Source organism: Geotrypetes seraphini, chromosome 10 (genome assembly GCF_902459505.1).
Source record: "Geotrypetes seraphini chromosome 10, aGeoSer1.1, whole genome shotgun sequence".
Taxonomy (NCBI): Eukaryota; Metazoa; Chordata; class Amphibia; order Gymnophiona; family Dermophiidae; genus Geotrypetes; species Geotrypetes seraphini.
This window is the reverse complement of record NC_047093.1, coordinates 54,174,022-54,200,535: the sequence shown is the minus strand read 5'-3', so window position 1 is coordinate 54,200,535 and position 26,514 is coordinate 54,174,022. Positions and strand designations below refer to the sequence as shown.

The window sequence follows — 26,514 nt, the reverse complement described above, 5'->3', positions numbered from 1 at the left end:
GGTGATCCTGGTGAGCCAGTCTACAAAAACTTGGGAATATCTACTCCTTTTTTTTTTTTTGTAGGCTAAGCAGCATAAAATCTGTGGGGGTTTTGTGGAATTTTTCCCCAGATAATTGTGACCTGGATTAGCCACTGCTGAAAACAGGATACTGGGCTTGATAGACCTTCAGTCTGTCCCAGTATGGATAAGCACATGGGAAGGGGGCGGCGGCAGGGGTTGTATGCACCGAGGATAAAAAAGTAACTAGTTACAGTTACTAGTTACATTGGATAGAAAGTAACTACTCTGTTTCCTCGAAAATAAGACCTATCCTGAAAATAAGCCCTAGCATGATTTTTAAAGATGCTCCTAATATAAGCCCTACCTCAAAAATAAGCCCTAGTTAAGATGGATCCCCGAAGCCCCCCCTCCCGAATATCCCCAAAACTCCCTGACTCTCTCTGATTCCATCCCTGACATTAGTGCTGAAAAAATTGGACTCGTCAATTCAGCAACCCCTGCTGCTTTAGGAGGCCTCGGAGTGGAGGTATGTCAGTCTCATGATGGGAGGGTCGGTGGGGTTCTGCTGCACAAGGGGATGGGTGAGAGGGGAGGAATGATGATGCACATGGGTGGGGGGGAGAAAGAAAAGAGGAAGAATTGGGATAGAGGAGAGGAAGGGAGAGATGATTGTTGTACATAAAAAAATAAGACATCCCCAAAAATAAGCCCTAATGTGTTTTTTGGACCCAAAATTAATATAAGACACTATCTGTTTGTTTTTTGTAAATCTTTATTAATTTTCAAAACTTATACAAAGTGCAAACAAATATACATTCAGATATAACAGCACTTATATTCGAACAGATATTAAAACAAAATACCCCCCCCCCATTCCCTCCCTCCCTCCCTGTCTGGATGTATGTAGAAATCATCTAGGAATTAAGGGTTTAATCTTCTGTTTAACAAATGCCTCCAATGGACCCCATATATCTTTCAATTTTTTATTATTTCCCAATTGTTCCGCATTCATTCTTTCATACCTATAATACAAACAAAGTGTTTCCCACCAAAAAGAAAAATTTAATCTATCCCAGTTCTTCCAGTTTCTGGTTATCAATTGCATGGCCACCCCCATCATCATCATCAGAAGTCTACTTTTATGTATGTCGATTGGACTCTTAGATTTCAGCAATGTCCCAAATAGAACCACGTCATAAGATAATGGTATAGAGACACCGAGTACCATATTAATTTTTCCCCCTATTGAATTCCAAAAATTGAGTATCAATGGACAGTAAAATAACAAATGATCCAGTGTCCCTACTTCAAGATGACAGTGCCAGCATCTATTAGACTTTGAACTATCCAACTTTTGTAAACAAACAGAGGTCCAAAAAATTCTATATAACAAAAAGAACCAAGTCTATCTCATAGATGCTGATGCTGTACATCTCATTCTCCAAGTCCAAATCTGTGGCCATTGCATTGCAGAAATATGCTGCTTTGTTTCTATACTCCAAATATCTCTTAAGCTTGTTTTAGGTTTTTTTGCCAAATATTCCAATATTAATTTATACCACTTAGTGGCCTGATGTCCTTGAAAATTTCTCTGGAAACATAGACCCGGCAAGCTGTACTGATTTTTTAAATTACACCAGTCAGGGAACCCCTTCTGAATGGCCTGCTTCAACTGCAACAATTTATAACCTTGAGACTTTGATATGCTAAATAATTGTTGTAATTGTAGTAAATTTACCAATTTCCCATTCAGAATTATATCTAGAGTACGAATGCTTGCCTGCAGCCAATGTTTCCAAAGGATTTTGGACTTGCCGATTTGTATCTTGGATTTTAGCCATAGGGATTGACACATAGATTGCTGTATTGGAACATGAGTTAAGGCATCTATAAACTTTAATGTATTCCAGGTTGAATAAAAAATAATATTGTCCTTGTATACTCTAGGAAGCTTGATACTCAAAATATGGCTAAGATGTAATGGGACGCTCACCAAGATGTATAGTATACATCAAAATTGCAAATTACTATAGCTGCTATGTGAAATGGAGAGAGTTGTGGCAGATATAGGAATGAAAAGGTTAAAAGATAATCAAGAAAAGTCAAGTCTCAGAAATCAGTATAAGCAATAACACAGAATAGGGGTCCTAGAAGAGAAAACACTGCTCTGATAGACCTTCTTATACTAAGCATGCCTAAGTAGAGTCTGACGTCATAGTCACCGTTTGGACTTCCCACCAGAAAACTTTCAAATCTGATTGGGTGTGCTTTAGGTGTGGTTTGGGCAAACACAGCTGCACTGACTTTTAATCAATTCCTTCACTTCTCAAAGCTTTTACTAGAATCCATTTGTCATCTGCTTAGTCTGTAGAGAGAGGCTCTGTTACCAAATTCTAAATGAAGTTCTCTCTATAGCTCTATGCCTTAAGGCGCTGCTTTTATCTTCCATACTTCAGGGGTTCAAGTCTTGAGTGCGGTTAGCAAATATTTGATATTCATTTTTCTACTAGAAAACCTTCAAACTCTTTGGCCATTCCTTTGCTTAAACATTGTTACGCCTTTCAGCGCTATATAAGTGATAAGTAATAGTAGTAGATTTTATCTTCTTACATAGGATGTGGTAAATGTTAACCAATTTCCTTTACAACGCATTCCATCAGAAGTGTGGTGTCTTTATGGACGGAGTCCAGGGTGGTTTTATCCAAGGAGATTTGTAGGGCAGCTACATGGTCCACTTTACATATGCTTATTAAATTTTAAAGGGTGGATGTGGCAGCCCAAAGGGATCTTGCTTTTGGGTTTGTGGTGCTAGCAGCAGGCTCTTCTATCTCACCCTAGGCTCAAAGGAGCTACTTTAATATGTCCTGCAAGTTCAGGACTCATGTGCTTTTCACACTGAATGGAAGATTAGGTTCTTAACCTCGATAATCTTCTTTTCAGTAGAAAAGCACATGAGTCCTGAAGCCCCTCCCCCCCATTACCTGTTTACAGTGTAGCCTGCTTTTAGCCTCAGACAGATATGTGACTGCAGAGGCTTGTCTAATCACACTCAAGCAAGACGAAGCCATATGAAGTTACAGCTTCAAAGAGACAGGAGTGTCTATACAGGGTTGCTCTTGATAAAGTCAGAGTCGACCAAGTGTTAGTGCTGGTTGCACTCAGGTAGATGTTTTTTGTTCTGCCTTGATGATGCTATGTTGCATTTGTTAATAAGTTGTGTTTTCTTGCAGAGCAGATCAAAAGCTTGTCATCAGGGAGGTTCCCCGTGCCCCTCCTTGTTATTTATCCTCTTTCAGGGGTTATCTCTGCTTTGGTACAAACTGAGTAGAGATGGCAGTGCCTGTTGATGCAGGGGGTGTATTTGAAAATGTAGATGATGCCTCCTGCATACCTTGTGGGTGAAGATGCACTACCCACAAGTTCAGGACTCATGTGCTTTTCTACTGGAAAGAAGATGATCAAGGTACGAACCTAATCTTCAGTGTGTATAATGATCTGGCTTGACTCAATGAAGTTTTAGTAGCATTGTGAGTCACAGGGGAGCATGAGGGGTTGGGCCAGTATTGTTGTGCAGAGCTTGACGCTGCATGGCATTAGTCCCTACACATTAGGGGAGCTGTACTCTAGCAAGAGGATTCTTTTTGTCTTTCAGTGCTGGCTTACATGCAGTTCATGGAAGATTACTCAGAGCCCCAGCCCTCCATGTTCTACCAGACCCCTCAGAATGAGCATATCTATCAGCAGAAAAACAAACACCTCATGGAGGTCTATGGCTTCAATGATTCCTTCAGCAGCACAGACTCTGGGCAAGAACTGGCACCTCCACCTGCTCTCCCACCCAAGCAGAGGCAGTTGGTAAGTAACTTGCAATGCGTGATGACAGTCATCAGGTAGTAGGGTCCTCAGTGTGGTGTGGGGGAACGAGGTGCTTAGTGTGATAGGGCAAGGTGTGGCATGAAAGATGTGTTAAGTTGTTAGCTGTAGCCCGGGTGAAGTGGTAGAATGCATGGCAAGTGAGACACAGCATTTCACTTGAAATGGAGGGCAAGCAGTCAGATGCTTTGTATAACATGCTCAACATAGCTTAGGGGATATGGTAGGCTTCTCAGCATAGCACAGGAGAGGTGGCAGGGTGCTTAGTGTGGCATGGGAATTGAAAGGGTGCTGTTCATGACTTGGGAGCATAGCATAAAGTGACAAAGGGACAGGGTGCTCAGGAAGAAGGGGTAGGACAATCAGTATGATGTGGGGGAGTTGGGAGGGGGCAGTGGTAGGGTGTTCATCATGATGTGGGAGAAGCAGAAGGTTGCTTAGCATGGAGTAGGGGTTGCGGTGTGGGGCAGGGTGCTCAGTGTGACATGGGGAAGGCAATAAGATTCTGTATTACTTTTGTCTCATTTACGGATTGAATTTCATATCCTTTATTATCCAGTGTGAGCACTGGAAACAGGTTTGAAAGATTCTCATGCTGCTTCTAATAAAGTCCATAGTCTGTTATTGAGACAGACATATGGGAAGCCATTGCTTGCCTTGGAATGTTGCTACTATTTGGGTTTTTGCCAGGTACTAGTGACCTGGATTGGACACTGTGAAGACGGGCTACTGGGCTATTCTTATGTTCTTATGCTTAAAATTCTTCTCATTTAAGGAAGAAAGCATTTTTTCAAATAGTGAGCTGCATCTTGTAGGACTTTATAGTTTTTTTTAAGTTCAATTTCTTTATTGGAGTAAGGAAAAAAAGGAACAAAGAACATCATACAACGAAAACAGTGTGACTTTATAGTTTTAGTCAGAACTATTGAGCAATTTTATGAATGCCAACAATCTGAAATGTTTTATGTTCTCTTTTACTTGCCTTTGTCTCCCTTTGGTTGGGGATAAAAAGACCCTAGCCAAGAAATTTGGTCACCCCAGAAGTCTAGCTGTAGTTAGGAGGAGGGAAGATGTTGGATCTATAGCATTAAAGCTAGCCAAGCAGGGAGAGATGGAAGTCAGTCAGCTTCTATCCCTGGGTAAAGCACAAATTACCTACCTATCACTATTGGTCTTAGTAAAGAAAATATAAAACTCTTCAGAGAAGCTAAATGTATACTAACTACTGCTCTGTTTTCTTATTGATAGCCTCAGATTTCTTTTTTCTAGCTGTTTTGCTTTCCCTTTTGCTCCCTGCTTTGTTCTGAAGTCAACAGCAAATTGACAGTGCTAAAGGGAAAAATTAAATGTGCTATGTCTAACATAGCAGTTCCCACATCCCCTTTCCTCTTGTCCTGCCCACATAATCAAGTTTTCTATAGCTTGATGCAAGGGTTGGAAGACAATTATTGTAGTGCCTCAGCACTGTAAGAGCTTTGTCTGCTTTAATGCTAAAATGTTGATTCTCTGTGGAGGACAGCCTTGTTTTTCTGGGCCCATCTGCAAAGGTAGCTGCCACATCTTTCCCTGGACCTCTTTGGAGTAGTGGTCATTTTAGTTCTCTTTCTGGACCTCCTCCACAGCAGTGGTAGCCTCATTCCTCCCCAGGCCACTCAATGAGGACAACAGTTTCATCTTTACCAGGCACCTCCTTGAGGGCAGCAAGCCTTGTCTTTTCTGGGCCTCTTTGAGACAGTCCTTTCTCTTCTTGGACCCCTGAACAGCAACAGTAATTATGTTTCTCCATTGACCACTGTGGGACAGGGAGAGCAGCAGCAGCCTTGTCTTTCTCCAAATCTCCCATACTGCTTCTTGTGATCCTGGGCAAGTCACTTAATTCCCCCCCCCCCCCCCCCCCGTTGACCAGTATCCTGTGGGTTGGTGCCGGTGCCTGAAGATCTGCCTCCTCTTCTTGCTGGGCCTTGAGCATCTGCGCATGCTCAAGGCCTGCGAGTTCTCAGTTTTCCGCGGAGCCGAGAAGTCCGTCTTTGACTCTGCGTTTAACTTTGTTCACTTTGTGCCTTCTCTCAACCGCGGTTTGTGTTTTTTTTTCCTCACGAATCGCTGTTTATTTTATTTCTTTTATTTTAGTTTAAAAAAAAAAATTTTTCTTCTTCCGTTCATTTTCCGGGACAGGCCGCTCGGCCGCAGCCTGAGGGCTTTGATTTTGCGGCAGATATTTTTCTGTCTATGTCCCGGCCTGCTACGGGCTTCAAGAGGTGTAGCAAGTGTCAGCGCGCGATCTCTCTTACGGACCCTCATAGACGCTGCCTCAAGTGCCTTGGACCAAAACATCATCCTAGGTCATGCCTGCCTTGCCAAACACTTCAGCCTCGTGCTTTCAAGTGTCGTTGCATTTTGGTGGACAAGCTCTTCGAGATGGAGTCTCCTACTGATCCCTCGACTTCGAAGGCGTCTTCGGCCTCTCGATTTCCACCGAGGCTCCTTATGCGCCTATTGCTTCCACCTCGAGCTTCATCAGACCTTTGTCGTTTGCAGCGGCTCTTGCTTCAACGTCGTCTGCTGTATCTTCCCCTGTTTCCTCAGGTCAGGGGAAGATATAGCAGTCGGTTCCGCCGGTGGTGATTAAAGTGTCTAAGACTCCCAAGTCGAAACACACTCACACTACTTCAAAGGAACCTCCAGCCAAGGCAGGTGGTCCAGTTTCAGACGCGGATCCATCCTTGTTGGCTTCTTTCCAGACCATATTAGAGAAGCAGTTTATTGAGTTCCTTACTAACATGGGACCCAAACTGCTTCCTCTTATCCAGCCTGGGCATTCAGCAGACTCCTGCGAGGTTGAGCCGCTTCCTTTGCCCCAGTCTGAACTTACACACTCTTTGCAGGGAGCAGAGTCTCTGCGAGTGTCTGGTCTGGCATCCAAGCACGTAGAGCAAGGAGCAGATTCTTTGCGAGTGCCTCGACGAGAATCCTCACACTCTATACAAGGAGCAGAGTCTTTGAGAGTGCATCGAGGTTCCTCCACCAAGCCTCTGGAGCTTCGATCTACAGCCTCTAGTCCTATTCGTACATTGACCGAGGTGAAGTCTCCTCGATCCTCGAGATCTGGTTCCAGACACAGTTCTCATCAACATTCGAGGCCTTCATCGAGGCATCCTTCCAGGCATAGCTCTTCATCTCACGACAGACCTTCTTCCTCGAAGCCTTGATCTACTCCAACCTCAACCAGACCACCGACTCCTCGTTCGAGGTCTCCGATGCTGGACCTCGAGGATGTTCCGGTTTCGATTGCTTCGTCCAAGTCACTAGGTTCCTTTGATGCCTTTTTCCCTGCCGAAGCTGCTTCTTCTACACAGGCTGCCTCGCCATCCTCCAGTCCTCCTCGAGGCAAAGCATTGGCAGATCAGCTATCTTTCTCATCTTTCCTGCAACAGATGGCTGTGGACTTGGATGTTCAATTGGATACTGGCTCCAAATATTCTAAGGAGTATCTCGAAGTCATGCATCTTCCTCAACCTCCGGCAGAGTCTCTTAAGCTTCCACTTCATAAGCTTTTGAATCAGACTTTTGGTCGTTGCATGGAAACACCTTTTTCCATACCGGCTATTCCAGGAAAATTGGACGCTAGATATAAGACTGTGCATCGCAAAGGGTTTGAAAATTCTCAGTTATCTCATCAATCCCTGCTAGTCAAGTCCTCCTTGAAAAGGTCCCATCCTTCCAAGGTTTACGCCACCTCCTGGAAGGGAAGGGAAAACTATGGACAAATTCGGACGTCGCATCTACCACAATGCTATGATGTCCTCTAAAGTCCTCAATTATAATTTTTATTTCATTACTTACTTTGAATTTCTTCTTTCTCTTCTACCAAAGTTTTTGAATTATTTGGATACCCAAATGCATTTTGAGTTTCAGGAAGTCATTGCTTCTTTCTCTCAATTATGTCTGCATTTCCTCCAATCATCTTATGATGCCTTTGAGTTATCTGCCCGAGCGGCTGCTTGCTCTGTAGCTGTGCGTCGTCTTGCCTGGCTTCGTACCATTGACATGGTCTCTAACCTTCAAGACCGCTTGGCTAACATTCCTTGTGAGGGCAACGACCTCTTTGATGAATCCATCGAGGCAGCCACCAAGAAATTATCTGACCATGAAAAATCATTTGCTTCTATAGTCAGACCTAAGCCAAAGCCAGCTCCTGCCAAGCCTGCATGCCCTGCTCTTATCTACCAAAGGCGTTTTGCTCCAAAGCCGGCTCCTTATACTCGCCCTCCTTTGAAAAAACAGCAACCTCAGAAGCATCAGAAACCCCAACCTTCTGCTGCACCTAAGGCTTCTCAGCCTTTTTGACTGTTTACAACAGAGTATAACCTCCAACGTTCTGTCTCTGTCTCCTTTTCCCCCTATAGGAGGTCGTCTCCATCATTTTTATAACCGATGGACGATAATTACATCCGACCTCTGGGTGCTTACCATCATCGGAGAAGGATACTCTCTTCATTTCACTCAGGTTCCACCAAAGCTTCCTCCAAGAGAGTATCTTTCCAATCCATCCCAGACCGCCCTTCTTCTTCAGGAAGCTCAAGTTCTGCTTTCTCTCTATGCCATCGAACCAGTTCCCTTGGAACAGCAGAACAGGGGGTTTTAGTCCCGTTACTTCCTTGTTCCGAAGAAGATGGGCAATCTGCGACCCATTCTGGATCTCAGGGCTCTCAACAAATTTTTAGTCAAAGAAAAGTTTTGAATGTTGTCCCTGGCATCTCTTTATCTATCCCCTTCTCGAGCAGAACGACTGGTTATGCTTTCTGGATCTCAAGGAGGCCTACACCTATATCCCCATTCATCCGGCCTCCCGTCAATATCTCAGATTTCGGGTGGGGAATCTGCATTTTCAATACAGAGTACTACCCTTTGGCCTGGTCTCGTCTCCCAGAGTGTTCACCAAGTGCCTGGTAGTGGTAGCGGCAGCTCTCCGGAATCATGGTCTTCAGATATTTCCCTACCTCGACGACTGGCTCATCAAAGATTCCACATCTCAAGGGGTTATTGTATCGACCCAACGGACTACCTGGTTCCTGCAAAGTTTGGGATTCGAAATTAACTTTCCCAAATCTCAACTTCAGCCCTCACAGACTCTACAATTCATTGGAGCTGTTGTGGACACTGTCCAACTCAGAGCATTCCTTCCACAATAACGTTTGGAAGCTCTTCTTCAACTCTGTCATACAGTGTCTTCCCGCTCTTCCATCTCAGCGAGACACATGATGGTACTTCTGGGTCACATGGCCTCCACAGTACATGTGACTCCTTTTGCCAGACTTCACCTCAGAATTCCTCAATGGACCCTGGCATCTCAATAGACGCAAGTTTGCGACCCTCCTTCTTGACACATTTCAGTCACTCCTTCCTTCAAGAAGTCTCTCCATTGGTGGATGCTCTCTTCCAATCTTTCCAGAGGCTTGCTTTTTCAAACTCCTCCTCATGAAAAGATCCTCACGACAGACTCTTCGACCTACACTTGGGGGTGCTCATCTAGATGGTCTCCGTACTCAATTCCACTGGACCAGTACGGATCGTTAATGTCACATAAATCTGTTGGAACTCAGAGCGATTTTCAAGGCTCTCAACGCTTTTCAACATCTTCTTCGCGACCAAGTGGTCCTCATCCGGATGGACAACCAAGTTGCCATGTATTATGTCAACAAACAAGGAGGGACCGGCTCTGCCTCCCTTTGTCAAGAAGCGATGAAGGTTTGAGACTGGGCAATCTGCCACAACACCTTCCTCAAAGCTGTCTACATTCAAGGGGCAAAGAATTGCTTGGCAGACAACTTGAGTCGTCTTCTACAACTTGAGTCGTCTTCTACAACCTCACGAATGGACTCTCCATTCCTCGCCTCTTCATCAAATTTTTTCACAATGGGGAACCCCTCAGATAGACCTCTTTGCAGCTCCCCACAACTTCAAACTACCTCAGTTCTGCTCCAGGATATAGTCTCCTCAAGGCAGATGCTTTTCTTCTGGAATGGACGAATCTCTTCCTCTACACATTCCCTCTCATTCTCAAGACTCTGATCAAGTTGAAGAACGATCATGCTACCATGATTCTCATCGTTCCTCGGTGACCAAGACAACCTTGGTACTCCCTTCTACTTCAACTCAGCACCAGGGAGCCATACCTTCTACCAGTTTTTCCTTCTCTGCTTACACAGAGTCAAGGATCTCTGCTTCATCTCAACCTGCAGTCTCTACACCTGACGGCTTGGTACCTTTCAAAGTAACTCCTCTTCAGTTTTCTCAATCTGTAAGAGATGTCTTAGAAGCTTCTAGGAAGCCTACCACTAGACAATGCTATCACCAGAAGTGGACTAGATTATCCCAGGACAAGCAGGCAGCATATTCTTAACACATGGGTGACGTCACCGACGGAGCCCTCGGTACGGACCTTTTTAACTAGAAGTTTCTAGTTGGCCGCACCGCGCGTGCGCGAGTGCCTTCCCGCCCGACGGAGGAGTGCGTGGTCCCCAGTTTCTTCGTTTCCGCGGAGCGAAGAAGACGCGTGTGTTTTTTCAACGGCCGTTGAAACCACTTTTTTGCCTTCCCGCTCGCGCTTTTTTCCTTATTTTTTCTTTCCTTACCTTCGGGTTTATTTTTTCTTTGATTTGCAAAAAAAAAAAAAAAAAAAAAACTTTGCTTTTTCCCTTTTTCTTTCGTTTTGCCCCGGCGGGGCCTGTTGCCAGTATACAGGCCTCGGGCTTCGATTTTGCGGAGGCTATCTTCCCCTTCATGCCCCCGCAGGTCGGTTTTAAGAAGTGCCAGCGGTGTGCACGCCCGATCTCCTTAACTGACCCACACAATTGGTGTTTGCAGTGTCTGGGTCCGGAGCATCGGGCGGATTCCTGCACCCGCTGTGCCACTCTTAAAAAGAGAACTCTTAAAAACCGAAGAATCCAACAAACTCTTCTCTTCGGTACCGAGTCGGCGATGGACTCCTCACCTTCAACGGCAGTACCTCAAAAATCGGCACAGTCGACCTCGACACCGACCGACCCCGCATCGGCGCCGCTGGCGCCAGGTAAGCCGGCTAAGAAGCCTTCCTCTTCCCTCGAGCGCCCTCCAGCTACGGTGGCGACACCGTCCTTACCGGCATCGCACCGGTCCCGCAAACGCTCCGCCCCGATCTCGGTGAGTGCCTCATCATCGGCCTCCTCATCGCCGGGGCGTGGAGCGGCATCTAAGGAACCGAAGAAAAAGAAAGCGGTTCCGATGCCACCCCTCGATGACCGTATCTCGGCCATCTTAAAGGCTCAACTCCAGGAGAACACTGAAGAAGCAACTTGAACAACTGTTGCCCACTATCCTGGCACCGCTCCTTCCGGTACCAGACCGGCCCGAGCCCCGTACCGAGCCCCCGGTGTCCACCCCTTCGGTACCGGTGAACACCTCCATGCCGATCCTTTCGGCCCGACAACTTCAGGGCGATCCGGTGGTTCATTCTCAGGCCACATTGGATCCTCCTCGGCACCAGGCGGTACGGCACTCTTCTCGGGATCGAGATAGACGCCGGTCGTCCTCCCCTGGTACCGTTTCGGTGCGCTCTGGAAAGTCTTTGTCTAAGACTCGCCATACCGCGCCCTCCACCCCGGTGTCTCGACATGCACCAGAGGTCAGGGACCCTGACTTATGGGAGGACACTCCTCTCGGTACCGAGGAGGATCCCTCCTCATCTGATGAGGAACCATCGGCACCCGATGCCACCTCCAAACCAGAGCAGTCCTCTTTTTCTAAATTTCTGAGAGAAATGTCTGCTGCCCTGTCACTTCCTCTAGAATCTGACTCAAAAAAGTCTCAAGCCTTTCTAGAGGCCTTAGACTTTGAGCAACCTCCTAAGGAGTTCCTCAAGCTTCCCGTGCATGACATCCTACGGGAAACGTTCTATAAAAACTTGGAAAATCCCCTCACGGTACCGGGAGCCCCCCGTAAACTGGACAACCTTTACCGTGTCATTCCTATTCCTGGATTCGACAAATCCCAATTGCCCCATGAGTCCCTTCTGGTGGAATCCACCTTAAAGAAGACTCAGGGCTCCAGTGTCTATGCCTCTACCCCTCCTGGCAGAGAAGGTAAGACCATGGACAAGTTTGGCAAGAGGCTTTACCAGAATGCCATGCTTGCCAACAGGGCAAACAACTATTCCTTCCATTTTTCTTTCTATCTGAAACATTTGGTCCAACAACTGTCTGCCCTCCAGAAGTACCTTCCTGAGCGCAAGGTCCCGTTATTCCAACAACACATCTCTGGTCTCCTCCAGATGCGAAAATATATGGTCCGCTCAATATACGACTCCTTCGAGCTCACCTCTCGGGCCTCTGCCATGGCCGTAGCCATGCGTCGATTAGCCTGGCTCAGAGTCTCCGACCTGGACATCAACCACCAGGATCGTTTGGCAAACGCCCCCTGTCTCGGGGATGAACTCTTTGGAGAGTCACTGGATTCCACCACCCAGAAACTCTCGGCCCATGAGACCAGGTGGGACACCCTAATCAAGCCGAAAAAGAAGGCTCCGCCTGCTCGACCCTATCGGCCTCAATCATCTTACCAACGGAGGTTCTCAGCCAGGCCACTCAATCCGCCTCCTCAACAATCTCGACGACCCCGTCAACAGCAGCACCATGCCCAGGCTCGATCTCAGGCCACTCAACCCTCTAAGCCTTCTCAGCCTGCTAAACAATCTCAGCCCTTTTGACTCTTCTCTCCAGGGCATAGCCAGTCATCCACCCTCGCTGCCTCTTCCACAGCCTATAGGAGGTCGTCTCACCATTTTCTCAAGCCGTTGGGAAGTCATCACGTCAGACCAGTGGGTCCTCAACATCATCCGCCACGGCTACTCTCTCAACTTCCAGACTCTTCCACCAGACAACCTTCCCGTAGAGTCTGCTTCTCACTCCTCTCAAACCCCCCCTCCTCCTGAGGGAGGTTCAATCCCTCCTCCTTCTCAATGCCATCGAAGAAGTACCTCCAGATCAAAGGGGTCAGGGATTCTACTCCCGCTACTTCCTTGTACCCAAAAAGACGGGAGACCTCCGTCCCATTCTCGATCTCAGGGACCTCAACAAGTGTCTGGTCAAGGAAAAGTTCAGGATGCTCTCCCTTGCCACACTTTACCCTCTTCTTTCTCAAAACGACTGGCTATGTTCCCTGGACCTCAAAGAGGCCTACACTCACATCTCCATCCATCAGAACTCTCGCCGCTACCTGCGGTTCCAGGTACTACACCACCACTACCAGTACAAAGTACTACCATTTGGCCTCGCTTCCTCCCCCAGAGTCTTCACCAAATGCCTGATAGTGGTGGCGGCCTTCCTCAGGTCTCACAACCTCCAGGTGTTCCCCTACTTGGACGATTGGTTGGTGAAAGCACCTTCATCTCAACTCGTGCTACAAGCTACTCATCACACCATCTCTCTCCTCCACCTCCTGGGGTTCGAGATCAACTACCCCAAGTCGCATCTGCTTCCCACCCAGCGACTTCAATTCATCGGAGCAGTTCTGGACACCACGCTGATGAGGGCCTTTCTCCCCTCAGATCGCAAGCAGACCCTGCTCCATCTCTGCCGTCAGGTACTCATGCATCCCTCCATTCCTGCCCGCCAGATGATGGTCCTCCTGGGTCACATGGCCTCGACGGTGCATGTCCTTCCTCTGGCGCGACTCCACCTCAGGACACCTCAATGGACTCTCGCCAACCAATGGTCACAGACTACAGATCTTCTTTCTCATCCCATCTCTGTGACATCATCTCTTCAGCAATCTCTCCAATGGTGGTTGAACTCCTCAAATCTTTCCAGGGGTCTACTCTTTCATCTGCCCCCTCACTCTATGATCATCACCACCGATGCGTCCCCCTACGCATGGGGAGCTCACCTAGGCGACCTACGCACCCAGGGACTTTGGACCCCACAGGAGCGTCGTCATCACATAAATTTCCTGGAACTCAGAGCCATGTTCTACGCCCTCAAGGCTTTCCAACATCTTCTCTGCCCTCAAGTCCTCCTCCTGTGCACAGACAATCAAGTCGCCATGTACTACATAAACAAGCAGGGCGGCACCGGATCTCGCCCCCTTTGTTTGGAGGCTCTGCGCATCTGGACCTGGGCCACGGACCGCAATCTCTTCCTCAGGGCGGTCTATATCCAGGGCGAACAGAACTCTCTGGCCGACAATCTCAGCCGCATCCTTCAACCTCACGAGTGGACGTTGGACCCTCCGACTCTGCTCTCCATCTTTGCTCGATGGGGCACTCCGCAGGTGGACCTCTTTGCAGCACCTCACAACCATCAGCTGCCCCAATTCTATTCCAGACTCTTTTCTCCTCACCGTCTGGCACCGGATGCATTCCTGCTCGACTGGAGGGATCGGTTCCTCTATGCCTTCCCTCCACTTCCTCTGATGTTGCGGACCTTGTCCAAACTCCGCAAGGACAACGCCACCATGATTCTCATCGCCCCTCGGTGGCCTCGTCAACACTGGTTCTCCCTCCTGCTCCAACTCAGCTCCAGGGAGCCCATTCCTCTTCCTGTGTTTCCTACTCTACTTACACAGCAACATCAGTCTCTACTGCATCCCAATCTGTCTTCCCTCCACCTGACAGCTTGGTTTCTCTCGGGCTGACCTCTCCGGAGAATCTATCTCAACCGGTCCGCCTCATTTTGGACGCCTCCAGGAAACCGGCCACTCTCCAATGTTACCATCAGAAGTGGACCAGATTCTCCTCGTGGTGTCTCCGGCATCATCAAGAACCCACCTCTTTGGCGGTGGAAACTGTCTTGGAATATTTGCTCTCGCTGTCCAACGCTGGCCTCAAAACCACCTCCATCAGAGTCCACCTCAGCGCCATCACTGCGTTTCACGAGCCTATTCTCGGGAAACCCCTCACGGCTCATCCTCTGGTTTCCAGATTTATGAGAGGGCTCTTCAACATCAAACCGCCTCTCAAGCCTCCTCCTGTCGTCTGGGACCTGAATGTGGTTCTCTCAGCTCTCATGAAACCTCCGTTTGAGCCTCTTGCCACAACTTCACTCAGGCTTCTTACCTGGAAGGTGCTTTTCCTAATTGCCATCACCTCTGCCAGGAGGGTTAGCGAACTGCATGCACTGGTTGCCGACCCACCTTTCACTGTTTTTCACCATGACAAGGTTGTTCTGCGTACCCACCCTAAATTCCTTCCCAAGGTGGTCTCAGCTTTTCACCTCAACCAGTCCATTGTGCTGCCCGTCTTCTTCCCTAAGCCTCACTCGCATCCTGGGGAACAGGCGTTGCACACGCTGGATTGTAAGCGTGCCCTTGCTTACTATCTTGATCGTACCAGAGCTCACCGAACAGCCCCTCAGCTCTTTTTGTCTTTCGACCCCAACCGTTTGGGTCGTCCTGTCTCCAAACGGACACTTTCAAATTGGCTTGCTGCCTGTATTGCTTTCTGCTACGCTCGGGCCGGTCTCTCACTGGAAGGAACTGTCACGGCCCACAGAGTCCGAGCTATGGCTGCTTCTGTAGCTTTCCTCCGCTCCACGCCCATCGAGGAAATCTGCAAGGCGGCCACTTGGTCCTCAGTTCACACGTTCACTACTCACTACTGTCTGGATGCGTTCTCCAGACGGGATGGACACTTCGGCCAATCTGTGTTACAAAATTTATTTTCCTAATGGCCAACCATCCCCCCTCCCTCTTTGTTAGCTTGGAGGTCACCCATGTGTTAAGAATATGCTGCCTGCTTGTCCTGGGATAAAGCACAGTTACTTACCGTAACAGGTGTTATCCAGGGACAGCAGGCAGATATTCTTACGTCCCACCCACCTCCCCGGGTTGGCTTCTTAGCTGGCTTATACTAACTGGGGACCACGCACTCCTCCGTCGGGCGGGAAGGCACTCGCGCACGCGCGGTGCGGCCAACTAGAAACTTCTAGTTAAAAAGGTCCGTACCGAGGGCTCCGTCGGTGACGTCACCCATGTGTTAAGAATATCTGCCTGCTGTCCCTGGATAACACCTGTTACGGTAAGTAACTGTGCTTTTTCTACGTGGTGTTTTTCTCATCATACGGAACCTCAGCATTCCTCCTTATCTTCTGTTTTGGACTACTTGTTGCACTTATCCAATTCTGGCCTCAAGTGTACATCTATCCGAGTCCATCTCAGTGGAATTGCGGCTTTCCATCAGCCTATTGAAGGGAAACCCCTCTCTGCTCATCCAGTGGTTTCCAAATTTATGAAAGGTCTCTTTAATGTTAACCCTCCTCTCAAACCGCCTCCTGTGGTTTGGGACCTCAATGTTGTCCTTTCTCAACTCATGAAGCCTCCATTTGAACCGATCGATAAGGCTCATCTGAAGTATCTCACTTGGAAAGTGATGTTTCTCATAGCCCTCACTTCCGCTCGAAGAGTCAGTGAACTGCAAGCTTTAGTAACTGACCCATCATTCACTGTGTTCCATCATGACAAGGTGGTTCTTCGTACTCATCCTAAATTCCTACCTAAAGTGGTCTCGGAATTTCATCTCAACCAATCCATCGTCCTTCCAGTATTTTTTCCAAAGCCTCATTCTCATCCTGGAGAATCAGCTCTTCATACTCTGGACTGTAAACGTGCTTTGGCCTTCTACTTGGAACGCACCAAACCACACAGAACTGCTCCTCAACTTTTTGTTTCCTTCGATCTAAATAAGTTGGGCCATCCTATTTCTAAGCGTACCATCTCCAATTGGATGGCGGCTTGTATCTCTTTCTGCTATGCCCATGCTGGATTACCCCTTCATAGTAAAGTCACAGCCCATAAAGTCAGAGCAATGGCAGCTTCAGTAGCTTTCCTCAGATCTACACCTATTGAGGAAATTTGTAGAGCTGCTACTTGGTCCTCGGTTCATACCTTCACTTCTCATTATTGTCTGGATACTTTCTCCAGACAGGATGGATAGTTTGGCCAAACAATATTATAAAATTTATTCTCCTAAATTGCCAACATTCCCACCATCCCATTCTGGTTAGCTTGGAGGTCACCCATATGTGAAAATACCTGCCTTCTTGTCCTGGGATAAAGCACAGTTACTTACTGTAACAGGTGTTATCCAGGGACAGCAGGCAGCTATTCTAACAAACCACCCACCTCCCCTAGTTGGCTTCTCTGCTAGCTATCTGAACTGAGGAGACGCACTCTGCGCTGGGCGGGAAGGCACTCGCGCATGTGCTGTGCGGGCGACTCAAAACTTCGAGTTTCTTCAAGCAAGTCTGCTTGCGAGGCTTCCACATCCGGGCTCCATCGATGATGTCACCCATATGTGAGAATAGCTGCCTGCTGTCCTTGGATAACACCTGTTACGGTAAGTAACTGTACTTTCAAGTAGCTTGGATAAGACGGGGAGGAAAGAGTGCTAGTTGGAGGGAGATGTAGAATCAAGTGAGGGTTTTTTGAGGAGATGTATAACTACAGCATATTTGAAGACATCAGGAACAGTTGCAGTAGAGAGTGATAGGTTGAGGATGTGACAGATAGGAGGGATGACAGTGAGAGAAATAGCGCTGAGTAAGTGGGTGGGATTCAGATCAGAGGAGCAGGTACTGGGTTTGTAGGAGAAAAGATGTGCAGTTTCCTCTTCAGTGATTTCAGAAAAAGTAGCAGAGGTTGAAGGGAGGTTGGCAGAGTGGACAGCTGGAAGGGGGGTGGGAGGAGGTGACCTGGTTGAGAACTCAAGGTGAATCTTGTTGTGAAAAACTCTGCTGTTATTTGGGAGGGAAGTGAAGGAAGGATTGGAGGTGGGGGGTACTTTGAATAGTGTGTTGAGTGTGCCAAAGAGATGGCAGGGTTAGAACTAAGAGATAGTTAAATGGGTATAGTATTCTTATTTGGCAAGCGAGAGAGCAGATTGGAAGGATGTCAGCAGGAATTTGAAGTGTATGAAGTCAGCATGTGTGCAGGATTTAAGCCAAAGATGTTCAGCAGATCAGGTATAGGAACACAAGTAGTGGATGTTATGAGTCAGCCAGGGCTGAGGTTTGGTGTGTCTTACAGGACATGAAATGAGAGGAGTGAGAGTATATAGAGCAGAGGAGAGAATTGTGTTATAGAAGACAGCTTTATTGAGACATAGTAGTTGAAGGGAGGGATGAGACAGTGGTGGAGAGGGTGTCTGGGTCAATAGCCTGAAGGTTCCTAAACATATAGGTAATGATTGGTCAGGGTAGGGTGATGAGTTGTAAGGTTAACAGATGATGGTCAGAGAGTGAAAGAGTTGTGGTGCTGAATTTGGTGATAGAGCAGTTGGAGGAGAAGACAAGGTCAAGGCAGTGGCCATTCTGATGAGTAGGGGTGGGGGAGCACAGTTGGAGATTGTATGAGGATGTTAGAGCAAGAAACCTGGAAGTATAGGAGTAAGAGGGGTCATTGGCATGGATATTGCAGTCACCAAGGACGAGTGAAGGAAAAGAGGGCTCAAGAAAGAAGAACCAGGAGTCAAAGTCAGTGGGGAAAGAAGAGAGGAACTTATCAGGCGGTTGGTAAAATTGCTAGTTGGAGGAGCAAATAGAGACAGATAAGAGTGGAATTCAAAGTAGGGACAGCAGTGAGATTTAGATGGGAAAAAGGGTTGATATCCACAAGATGGCACATGTAACAGCCCAACACCACCTCCATGACCAACTGGGTGTAAAAGTAGCCTCCTTGACACAGGGCAGCAGCTGGAGCAGAGTCTTTGGGGCAGATCCAGATCTCAGTTAGTGCTAGCAGGTGGAGAATTTGAGAGATGAAGAAGTCACGGATGAAGGTAAGTTTGTTGGAGACAGAACAGGCATTTCACAGGGCGCATGAGAAAGACAGAGAGGAAGGGGGGAGGAGAGAAACAGAAATAAGATTGGATACAGTGCGATGTAACCCACATGAGTAGGGTGAGGGCTGGCTGAAGGACCGGCATTGGGATTGATGTCCTCAGCAGAGAGCAAAAGTAGGAGTAAGAAAATATGGATGAGTTTGGGAGAGGCTTAGGGAGTTGCCCTGCGGTTGAGATGCATACAGGTAGAATAGAGATGGCTGAATGAGAGGGAGAAAGAGTTGAAGCTCTAGGGCTGAGAAGAGGGTGGAGGACAAAAGGGAGGGTGAGGTGGTGAAATCAAAAACTGAGTGGCGTGGTGGTGGAGGTGGTTTGGAGTGAAGAGAGATTGAGGAAAGTCATTATTAGGAGGAAGAGTTGGTGCATGGGAGTCATGGGGGAAGGGGAAGGAGTGGACACTAGGCAACTCCTTAGTGGGCAATGAGATTTATCCTGGATATGGGAGAGATTCCTGTTCCTGTTAAAGATTTATATGTATCACTTTAGAGGCGCATAGAAGAGAATCCTTGCTCTGTAGAGCTTAGTCTAGTTGAAAGATAGATGGTTTGGACAGATGGGAGTAGTACAAAGGGCTGCTGAAAAGTTTTCAGCCCAACCAAGAAGAGAATGATGTGGTGCCACGAAACCTACAAGTTAATTCCTCACTTTACTTGAAGGATGGTAGGTTGCATAGGGAGATGTATGGCCAGTAGGAAAAAGGAGGTATTGATGCCCCTATATAAGACTTTGGTGAGACCTCCTTTAGAATATTGTGTACAATTCTGGAGGCCGCACTTTCAAAAAGATATAAAAAGGATAGAGTCAGTCAAAAGGAAGGCTACTAAAATGGTATGTAGTCTTCATCATTACATTACATTACATTAGTGATTTCTATTCTGCCATTACCTTGCAGTTCAAGGTGGATTACTTAAGAATTGTCATGATATTAAGAAATACATAAGGAATAGTTTGAACATTTTCTAATTTGCTAAGGAGTAGATAGTATTGCAGGTGAAGCTTGGGACAGATCTGGTTGTGTTATATTGGTTTTATGTATTTTTTGAAGAGTAGAGTTTTTGTTTCTTTTTTGAAGGTTTTGTAGTCTGTGGTCGAAATCAGCAGATTGGTGAGTTGTCTATCCAGTTTCGCTACTCTGGTGGCCAGTAGGTTGTCATACAGTTATCTTTGTTTGACATTTTTGGTTGGTGGGTGTTTGAATAGTGTGTGGGTTCTCCTGTGTCTGGTTGAGGTGGATTGAATTAGTCGGTTGTTCCAGTAGGTTGGGCTGTCTCCGTTAATAGCTTTAAATAGTTGGCAGTGGAATTTGAAGTGTACTCTGGCTTGTATTGGGAGCCAGTGTGAGTGGTGGTATGCCTCTGTAATGTGGTCGTAATTTTTCAGCGAATAGATGAGTCTTAGGGCTGTGTTTTGTATTGTTTGTAGTTGTTTTATCGTGGTCGTTGGGCAAGGGAGATATAGTATGTTCCAGTAGTCTATTAAGCCTAGGATTAGAGATTGTACCAAGAGTTGGAATTGTTTTCTGTCGAAGAATTTTGGAACTTGTCTTAGGGTTTCTCATAGTTGCGAATGATTTTTTTATTATTTTGTTGATTTGTGGTTGCATGGTACAGCCTCTCTCAATCAGCACTCCAAGGAGTTTTAGCATGAGTTGAATGGGGTATGAGATCGAGTTTATTACTAGGTTTGTTAAGGTTGGGGTTTTGCTATTTTCTAGGAGGATGAAGTTTGTTTTGTCAGGATTAAGTTTTAGTTTGTGTTCTGTCATCCATGTTGATACTGTTTCAAGTGTTCTGTGTATTGTGCCTAACATGGAGGGTGCTGGTTGGTCGAAGGGGAGAAGAATGGTGATGTCATCTGCATAGCTGTAGGAGGTTAGGCTTTGTTTGTCTAGGCAGGAGCTGAGGGAAGCAATGTATAGGTTGAAGAGTGTGGGAGACAGACTTGAAGATCTCAATCTGTATACTTTGGAGGAAAGGTGGGAGAGGGGAGATATGATAGAGATGTTTAGATACCTACATAATGGAAATGTGCATGAGTCGAGTCTCTTTCATTTGAAAGGAAACTCTGCAATGAGAAGGTATAGGATGAAGTTAAGAAGTGATAGGCTCCGGAGTAATCTAAGGAAACACCTTCTCTTCCCTGCTCCGTTCGGCCCCTCCCCCTTCTTTTACTGACTTGTCCTGCTCGATCTGGCCTGCTCCTGACCCTCCCACCGCCGACAAACCTCGAGGCTCCAGCCGCATAGGCAGCACTTTAAACACGCTGCTCTTCGGCCTTCTACTGCCGATTTCCTCTGCCGCGTCTGTCTCCGATGATGTCATCAGAGACGACGGCAGAGGAAATCGGCAGTAGAAGGGTGAAGCAGCGTGTTTATAATGCTGCCTACGCCGCTGGAGCTGGGAGGTTTGTGGAGGGCCGCTGGAGCCGCCTACGCCGCTGGAGCTAGGTTTGGAGAGCACAGTCGCGCACCTTCAGCCCCCGCATGCGCCGTGAGGTTAGAATGTTGCCACAGAAGCACACCGCACGAATTTTCGAGAGCACATGCGCGCTCTAGCATTTTATTATATATGATACCTTTACCAACAGTATAAGAGCTTTGGTGATAAGAGTGTTTGTCCTCTGGTCATGACACTGGATCACTGGAATAAGCTTCCGGTGCAGATGGTCGACTTTAAAAGTCAATGGGACATGTACGTGGGATCCCTACATAGCACGAATCACTAGCATCTAGACTTATCGGGGTGGGTTAATAGAGTGGGCAGACTTGATGGGCTATGGTCCTTTTCTGCCATCATCTTTCTATGTTTCTATGTTTCTATGACATCCCCTGCTGGGCTCTAATCTCATTTAGTAAAACAAATACAGTAAAAGCTTGGTTTACAAGCATAATTCATTCCGAAAACATACTTGTAATCCAAAATACTCGTATATCAAAGCAAATTTCCCCATAAGAAATAATGGAAACTCAGACGATTTGTTCCACAACCCAAAAACATTAATACAAAATACTATACATACTTGAATTGCAAGACCTCGCTCATGTAAAATGGTCACTCCTGCAGCATCAGGGAGAGAAGAACCATTGGCTCAGTTGTGATGATGTGACACGTGTATACTGTTTGTATTCGTATTGCAAGACTGCTTGTTTAGAACAGTCACTACACTCTTGCAGTGTCAGAGAGAGAAGAACCATTGGCTCAGTTGTGATGTGTGTATATTGTATGTACTTGTTGTATTGCAAGACATTGCTTGTATATCAAGTTAAAATTTAATAAAATATTTTGTTTGTCTTGCAAAACATTTGCAATCCAAGGTTTTACTGTATTAGAGATGATGCTTAGAGTCCTGGAAGTGTTCATGCTGTCTTCTGCTTTTGAAGCAGTGTTTACTTTGACTAATGTGCAGCCTGCCTCAAAGGTGTACAGGTCAACTTTGACCTCACTAGGTTCTTCAGATCATATGAGATTTCCTGTTTTGGAAAGCTTTTTATAGGAGGACTAAAGAAGCACATCTTAAAACTAAGACAATGTGTCTGTGGCAGTGTACTGTAAATGTAGCATGTCATTCAGAAGTGGTACCTTTCAGAAAGGTTTGCCATCAGCATGCTTAGAGTCTGAGGATGAGAATTGGGGAAGCTTGCTTGCTGTACTGGGCCCAGATCTCCCAAATATATAGTAGGAAATATCATTGAATTGTTGCTGACTTCATGCTGACTGACATTTCAGACGTTGTACCTGCAGAATGGTCTCTGAGAACTGGGTTCATAGGCTATAAGTATCATGTGTATACACTGGTTCATAAGAGGAGTTATGGGAGAAGAGAGATGGGGTGGAGGTTGCTATCTTTTGAGAAATAAAGAGAGTTATTTAGAAAGACCCACCTATGAGTTGCTAGAGTTGGGGTGATAGAGGTTTTTTTTTAATATGTGAATGATCTGAGATCATAATTACACAGGCTCTTGGTCCTTTTATTCGTGTTCTCTTCTGTGCTTTTTGCTGTCTGTATCTATCTGTCTCTCTCTCTCTCAGCAGGCTTCCTGTGCTGCTTCTTCATTCTCCTCTGTCTCTTACTGTCTCCAGCAAACTAAAGTACCCTTCCCGCCTGTTCCTGAGGATCCCAGTGCCAGTCAGGGCATCAGTATTTCGGTGTCTAATTGCTTTCTGAGCCGGCACAGCTCCTTCCCCATGCATTCGGTGAGTCTAACCTGAAAGGATATGGGAACAGCAATCATTTTGAGAGTACAGTAAGTGCTGGTCCCAGGATCGGATAGATAGGGTTACCATATTTGTGAAGACAAAAAAGAGGACACATGATCCTATCCCACCCCCAACCCAGCCCTGCTCCACCCCATCCCCACCCCTCTCCTAGGCAACTGCTGGCTGCATGCAGTAAGCTTGCTATGGCCCTATAATTGCGCCCTCTGTGACTTGCCCTCCATGTCCCTCCTTCATCCTTTCTTTCGCTGCCATCACCCTCTCCCCCCATGATATATCAGACTTTCAGTTGTGAGTTTTGTACTTTATTCAAAATTCTGTTATGTCCCCTCTAGAGTCAATACGATAGATGTTTTATCTCAACCTGCAAACCAAGTCTTGCAGAAAACCATACACTTTTTTCCTCTGCTCCTCCCACTTGGCTGAGAAACACACAGCCCCCTACAGTTTTTTTAATTTCTGCAAGCAAACCGTGCAGAAGTGCTTCTGATTTGCTATGCTTTTGAGGTTCAAGAAACCTACCATGGCGGCTTATGCCAAGACTTGGAAAACTTTCCAGCAATGGTGTGCCAGAGACCAGGTGGAGCCTTAGCATGCTCCCATTCCTATGGTCCTCGCTTTCCTCCAGGGTGGTCTGGAAAAAGACCTGGCAGTGGCCTCCCTCAAGGTATAGGTTTCAAGCCTTTCCTGTTTTAGAGTGCACATCAATTCCAGTTTGCTTACGCCTCATCCAGATGTGACTAGATTTTTCAGGGGGTGCTTCACTTGCAACCTCCCCTATGTGGAATTTTTAATGTTGTGCTGAAAGGGCTTGCAGAAGCCCTTTTTGAGCCACTCAAGGATGCATCCCATCTGGACCTTACATTCAAGACAGTTTTCCTTGTGGCGATTGTTTCAGCAAGACATATTTCAAAGCTGCAGGCTCTCTCTTGCACAGATCCCTTTCTCTGGTTCATGGAGGTAGGGGTTTCCTTCTGCACAATTCCCTCCTTTCTTCCAAAGGTGGATTTGGATTTTCTTGTCAACCAGGAAGTTTGTCTGCCTGCTTTTTGATCCACGAGGTCAGAGCAGAAGGATCAGATTCTGAGAAAACTGGACGTACGAATAGTCTTACTCCACTACTTAAAGAGGACTAATGATTTTCAACTTTCTGACCATTTGTTAGTCCTAACTAGCCAGTCCAGACCAGGTAAGCCAGTTTCCAAGGCCTCTATTGTCCAATGGATCTGCATGGCCATTTCGTCGACTTACATCACCTGTGGTAAGCAGCCGCTGGTTTCTCTCAAAGCGCACTCAACAAGAGGTGTCGCTGCTTTGTGGGCAGATTCTCGAGCGATTCATCCAGCCAAAATTTGTAGAGTGACCACTTGGTCATCTCTTCATACCTTTACACAGTTTTACAGAATGGATATGGCGGTTCGATCTGACAGTACTTATGGATCTTTGGTATTACGAGCAGGCTCTTCTGTCTCATCATAAGATGTTGCCTTTGCTTTGTTACGTCTCCTATCATATTGATTCCAGAGGGGATGAAACAGAAATAAAGATTAGGTTGTTACCTATGGTAATCTTCTTTCTGTTAGTCCCTGACAGAGTCAATACGGCCCACCCTCTATCTACTCTGGTTTTCTCTGTATTGCATGCATTTTATCTGCCTCCTGTTTCTCCTTTCAGGCCTGTGTATCTTCCAACCTGCAGACAGGCCCTGTGGGGAATTGTTCTCTGTATGTGAGTACCTGTCTTTACTGATGGCTTTGTTCCAGTTAGTGCTTATTGCACGCAGCAGATTGATTCCATGTTATTATTATGTTCTTGCCTGCTTTTCATGTTGCCTATTTATTAATTGTTTTCTTATATATTACAGAGCAGAACAGAATACTGTTATGTTGTGGGATATTCCCCTTGCCCCCTTTGTGTGTATGCTTTGTTCAGTGCTATTCGTTGCTTTCGGAATAAACTGTAGTGGGCTCTGTGTTCCTCAGCAAAGTGGGAGGAGCAGAGGAAAAAGGTGTGTGGTTTTCTGCAAGACCTGATTTGCTTGTTGAGATAAAGTACCTATCATATTGACTCCATCAGGGACTAACAGAAAAAAGGTTACCAAAGGTAAGAACCTAATCTTCCATTAAAAAATACAATTCTTTTTTCTACCTTTGTTGTCTAGCCATCTAATTTTTCTAATCATATTGGTCTCTCATAATCTCTGCTCTCCTCTGTCTTCTAAACTCTCATGGCAGGTTTATTGTGTCAATTTGTCATTTTTCTCTCGCTTCCTGCCTTCTTCATCTCCTCCACTACTGCATCCATCTCCATTGTATTTTTATTCCCTTTTGGCATTCTTCAATTTATTTTTCTCCCTTTTTTCATTCTTACTATATGATCTTCAAGTTCTTCAATTTACTGTCTACCTACATCTTTCTATCTCTTTTCTCTCACAGCACACCTCTCATTCACCTTTCTCTTATTCCCCAGTTTCTCACTAACTCTGTCCTCTACTCCCTTCCATTCAGCATTTCCTTCTCTCTCTCTTCCCACTTCTATCCACTGTGTTGCCCCTCTCTCTCTCAGGTCTCTCCTTACTTCCATACAGCGTTTCCCTTTTGTCTTCCCCCCACTCACCCTTACATCCAGCATGTTCCCGTTTTCTTTCTTTGGGCTAGATTCACTAAGCAAACCGATCATGTACCGATCGGTTTGCGAGCCCTTTACGACCAGATTTCCCTCCTACACTGTAGCGATCTGACCCCAATCGTCCCAATCAAATTAGTAAAACCCCATGCAAAATAGCCAAGCGATTAATTCACTAACAATTGCTTGGCTATTTTGAGTCGGGTTTTACTACTAACAAACCTGACTGCTGTAGACCTGTTGGTAACTGAGTTACCGTTAGGTCTGCAGCTTTTTGACAGGCCTGCCTGTCTTTTTTTATTCATTTTTTTCCATGGCACAGATATTTTGCGTATGTTACACACGCAAAATATCTGCCCCATATAAAAAAAGAATAAAAAAGACAAGCAGGCCTGTCAAAAGTACCCCCACACATAAACACGCCCCCCAAGCACGGCCGCTCCTGACCGGCATAACCCTCGCCCTCCCTCTCCGCGACCGGCACAGCCCTTGCCCCCCTCCCGGCACCAAAAAATGGGAGCAGGAGGGGTGCTCAGTCCCTCCTGCTCCTAGGCCAACCAAAACAATGGCCAATCAAAGACTTCCTTAGAATCCTCCCTAAGGAAGTCCCTGATTGGCTGAGGTGCCCCAGGCCCCTCCAATGGGAGGAGCCCGAGGTGCCTCAGCCAATCAGGGCCTTAGGCCTCTCCCCGTGCATCAGATGATGCGCCAGGGCGGGGCCCAAGGCTGCTAGTGGGCGGTGGGCGGCCGAAGAGTAGGAGCAGGAGGAGGGTTCCGGTCACCCCTCCTGCTCCTGAAGATGTTGGGGAGCCTTGTCCAAGGAGCAGGAGAGACCGTGCTCCCCTCCTGCTCCTAACTATTTTATAGGTACCGGGGTGGGTGGGCCAGGCCCGACCACCTGGGCCAACCAGGGTTGGGCGGGAGGGGGGG

At 46.7% G+C, this 26,514-nt stretch overlaps 1 protein-coding gene across 4 annotated transcripts in view; it reads left to right on the top strand.

Annotated features, from left to right (window-relative positions):
* The window catches only part of RAPGEF1 (Rap guanine nucleotide exchange factor 1), a 247,919-nt gene that overhangs the window by 147,217 nt on the left and 74,188 nt on the right, over positions 1-26,514 (top strand). For 3 of the 4 annotated variants that reach the window (XM_033960223.1, XM_033960222.1, XM_033960224.1), the window contains one exon: positions 3,656-3,858. In XM_033960223.1, the coding sequence (XP_033816114.1) occupies positions 3,656-3,858 (203 nt within the window). Of the gene's footprint in view, positions 1-3,655; positions 3,859-22,773; positions 22,939-26,514 lie in introns of all 4 variants that reach the window. The other variant, XM_033960225.1, reaches the window with a different exon arrangement.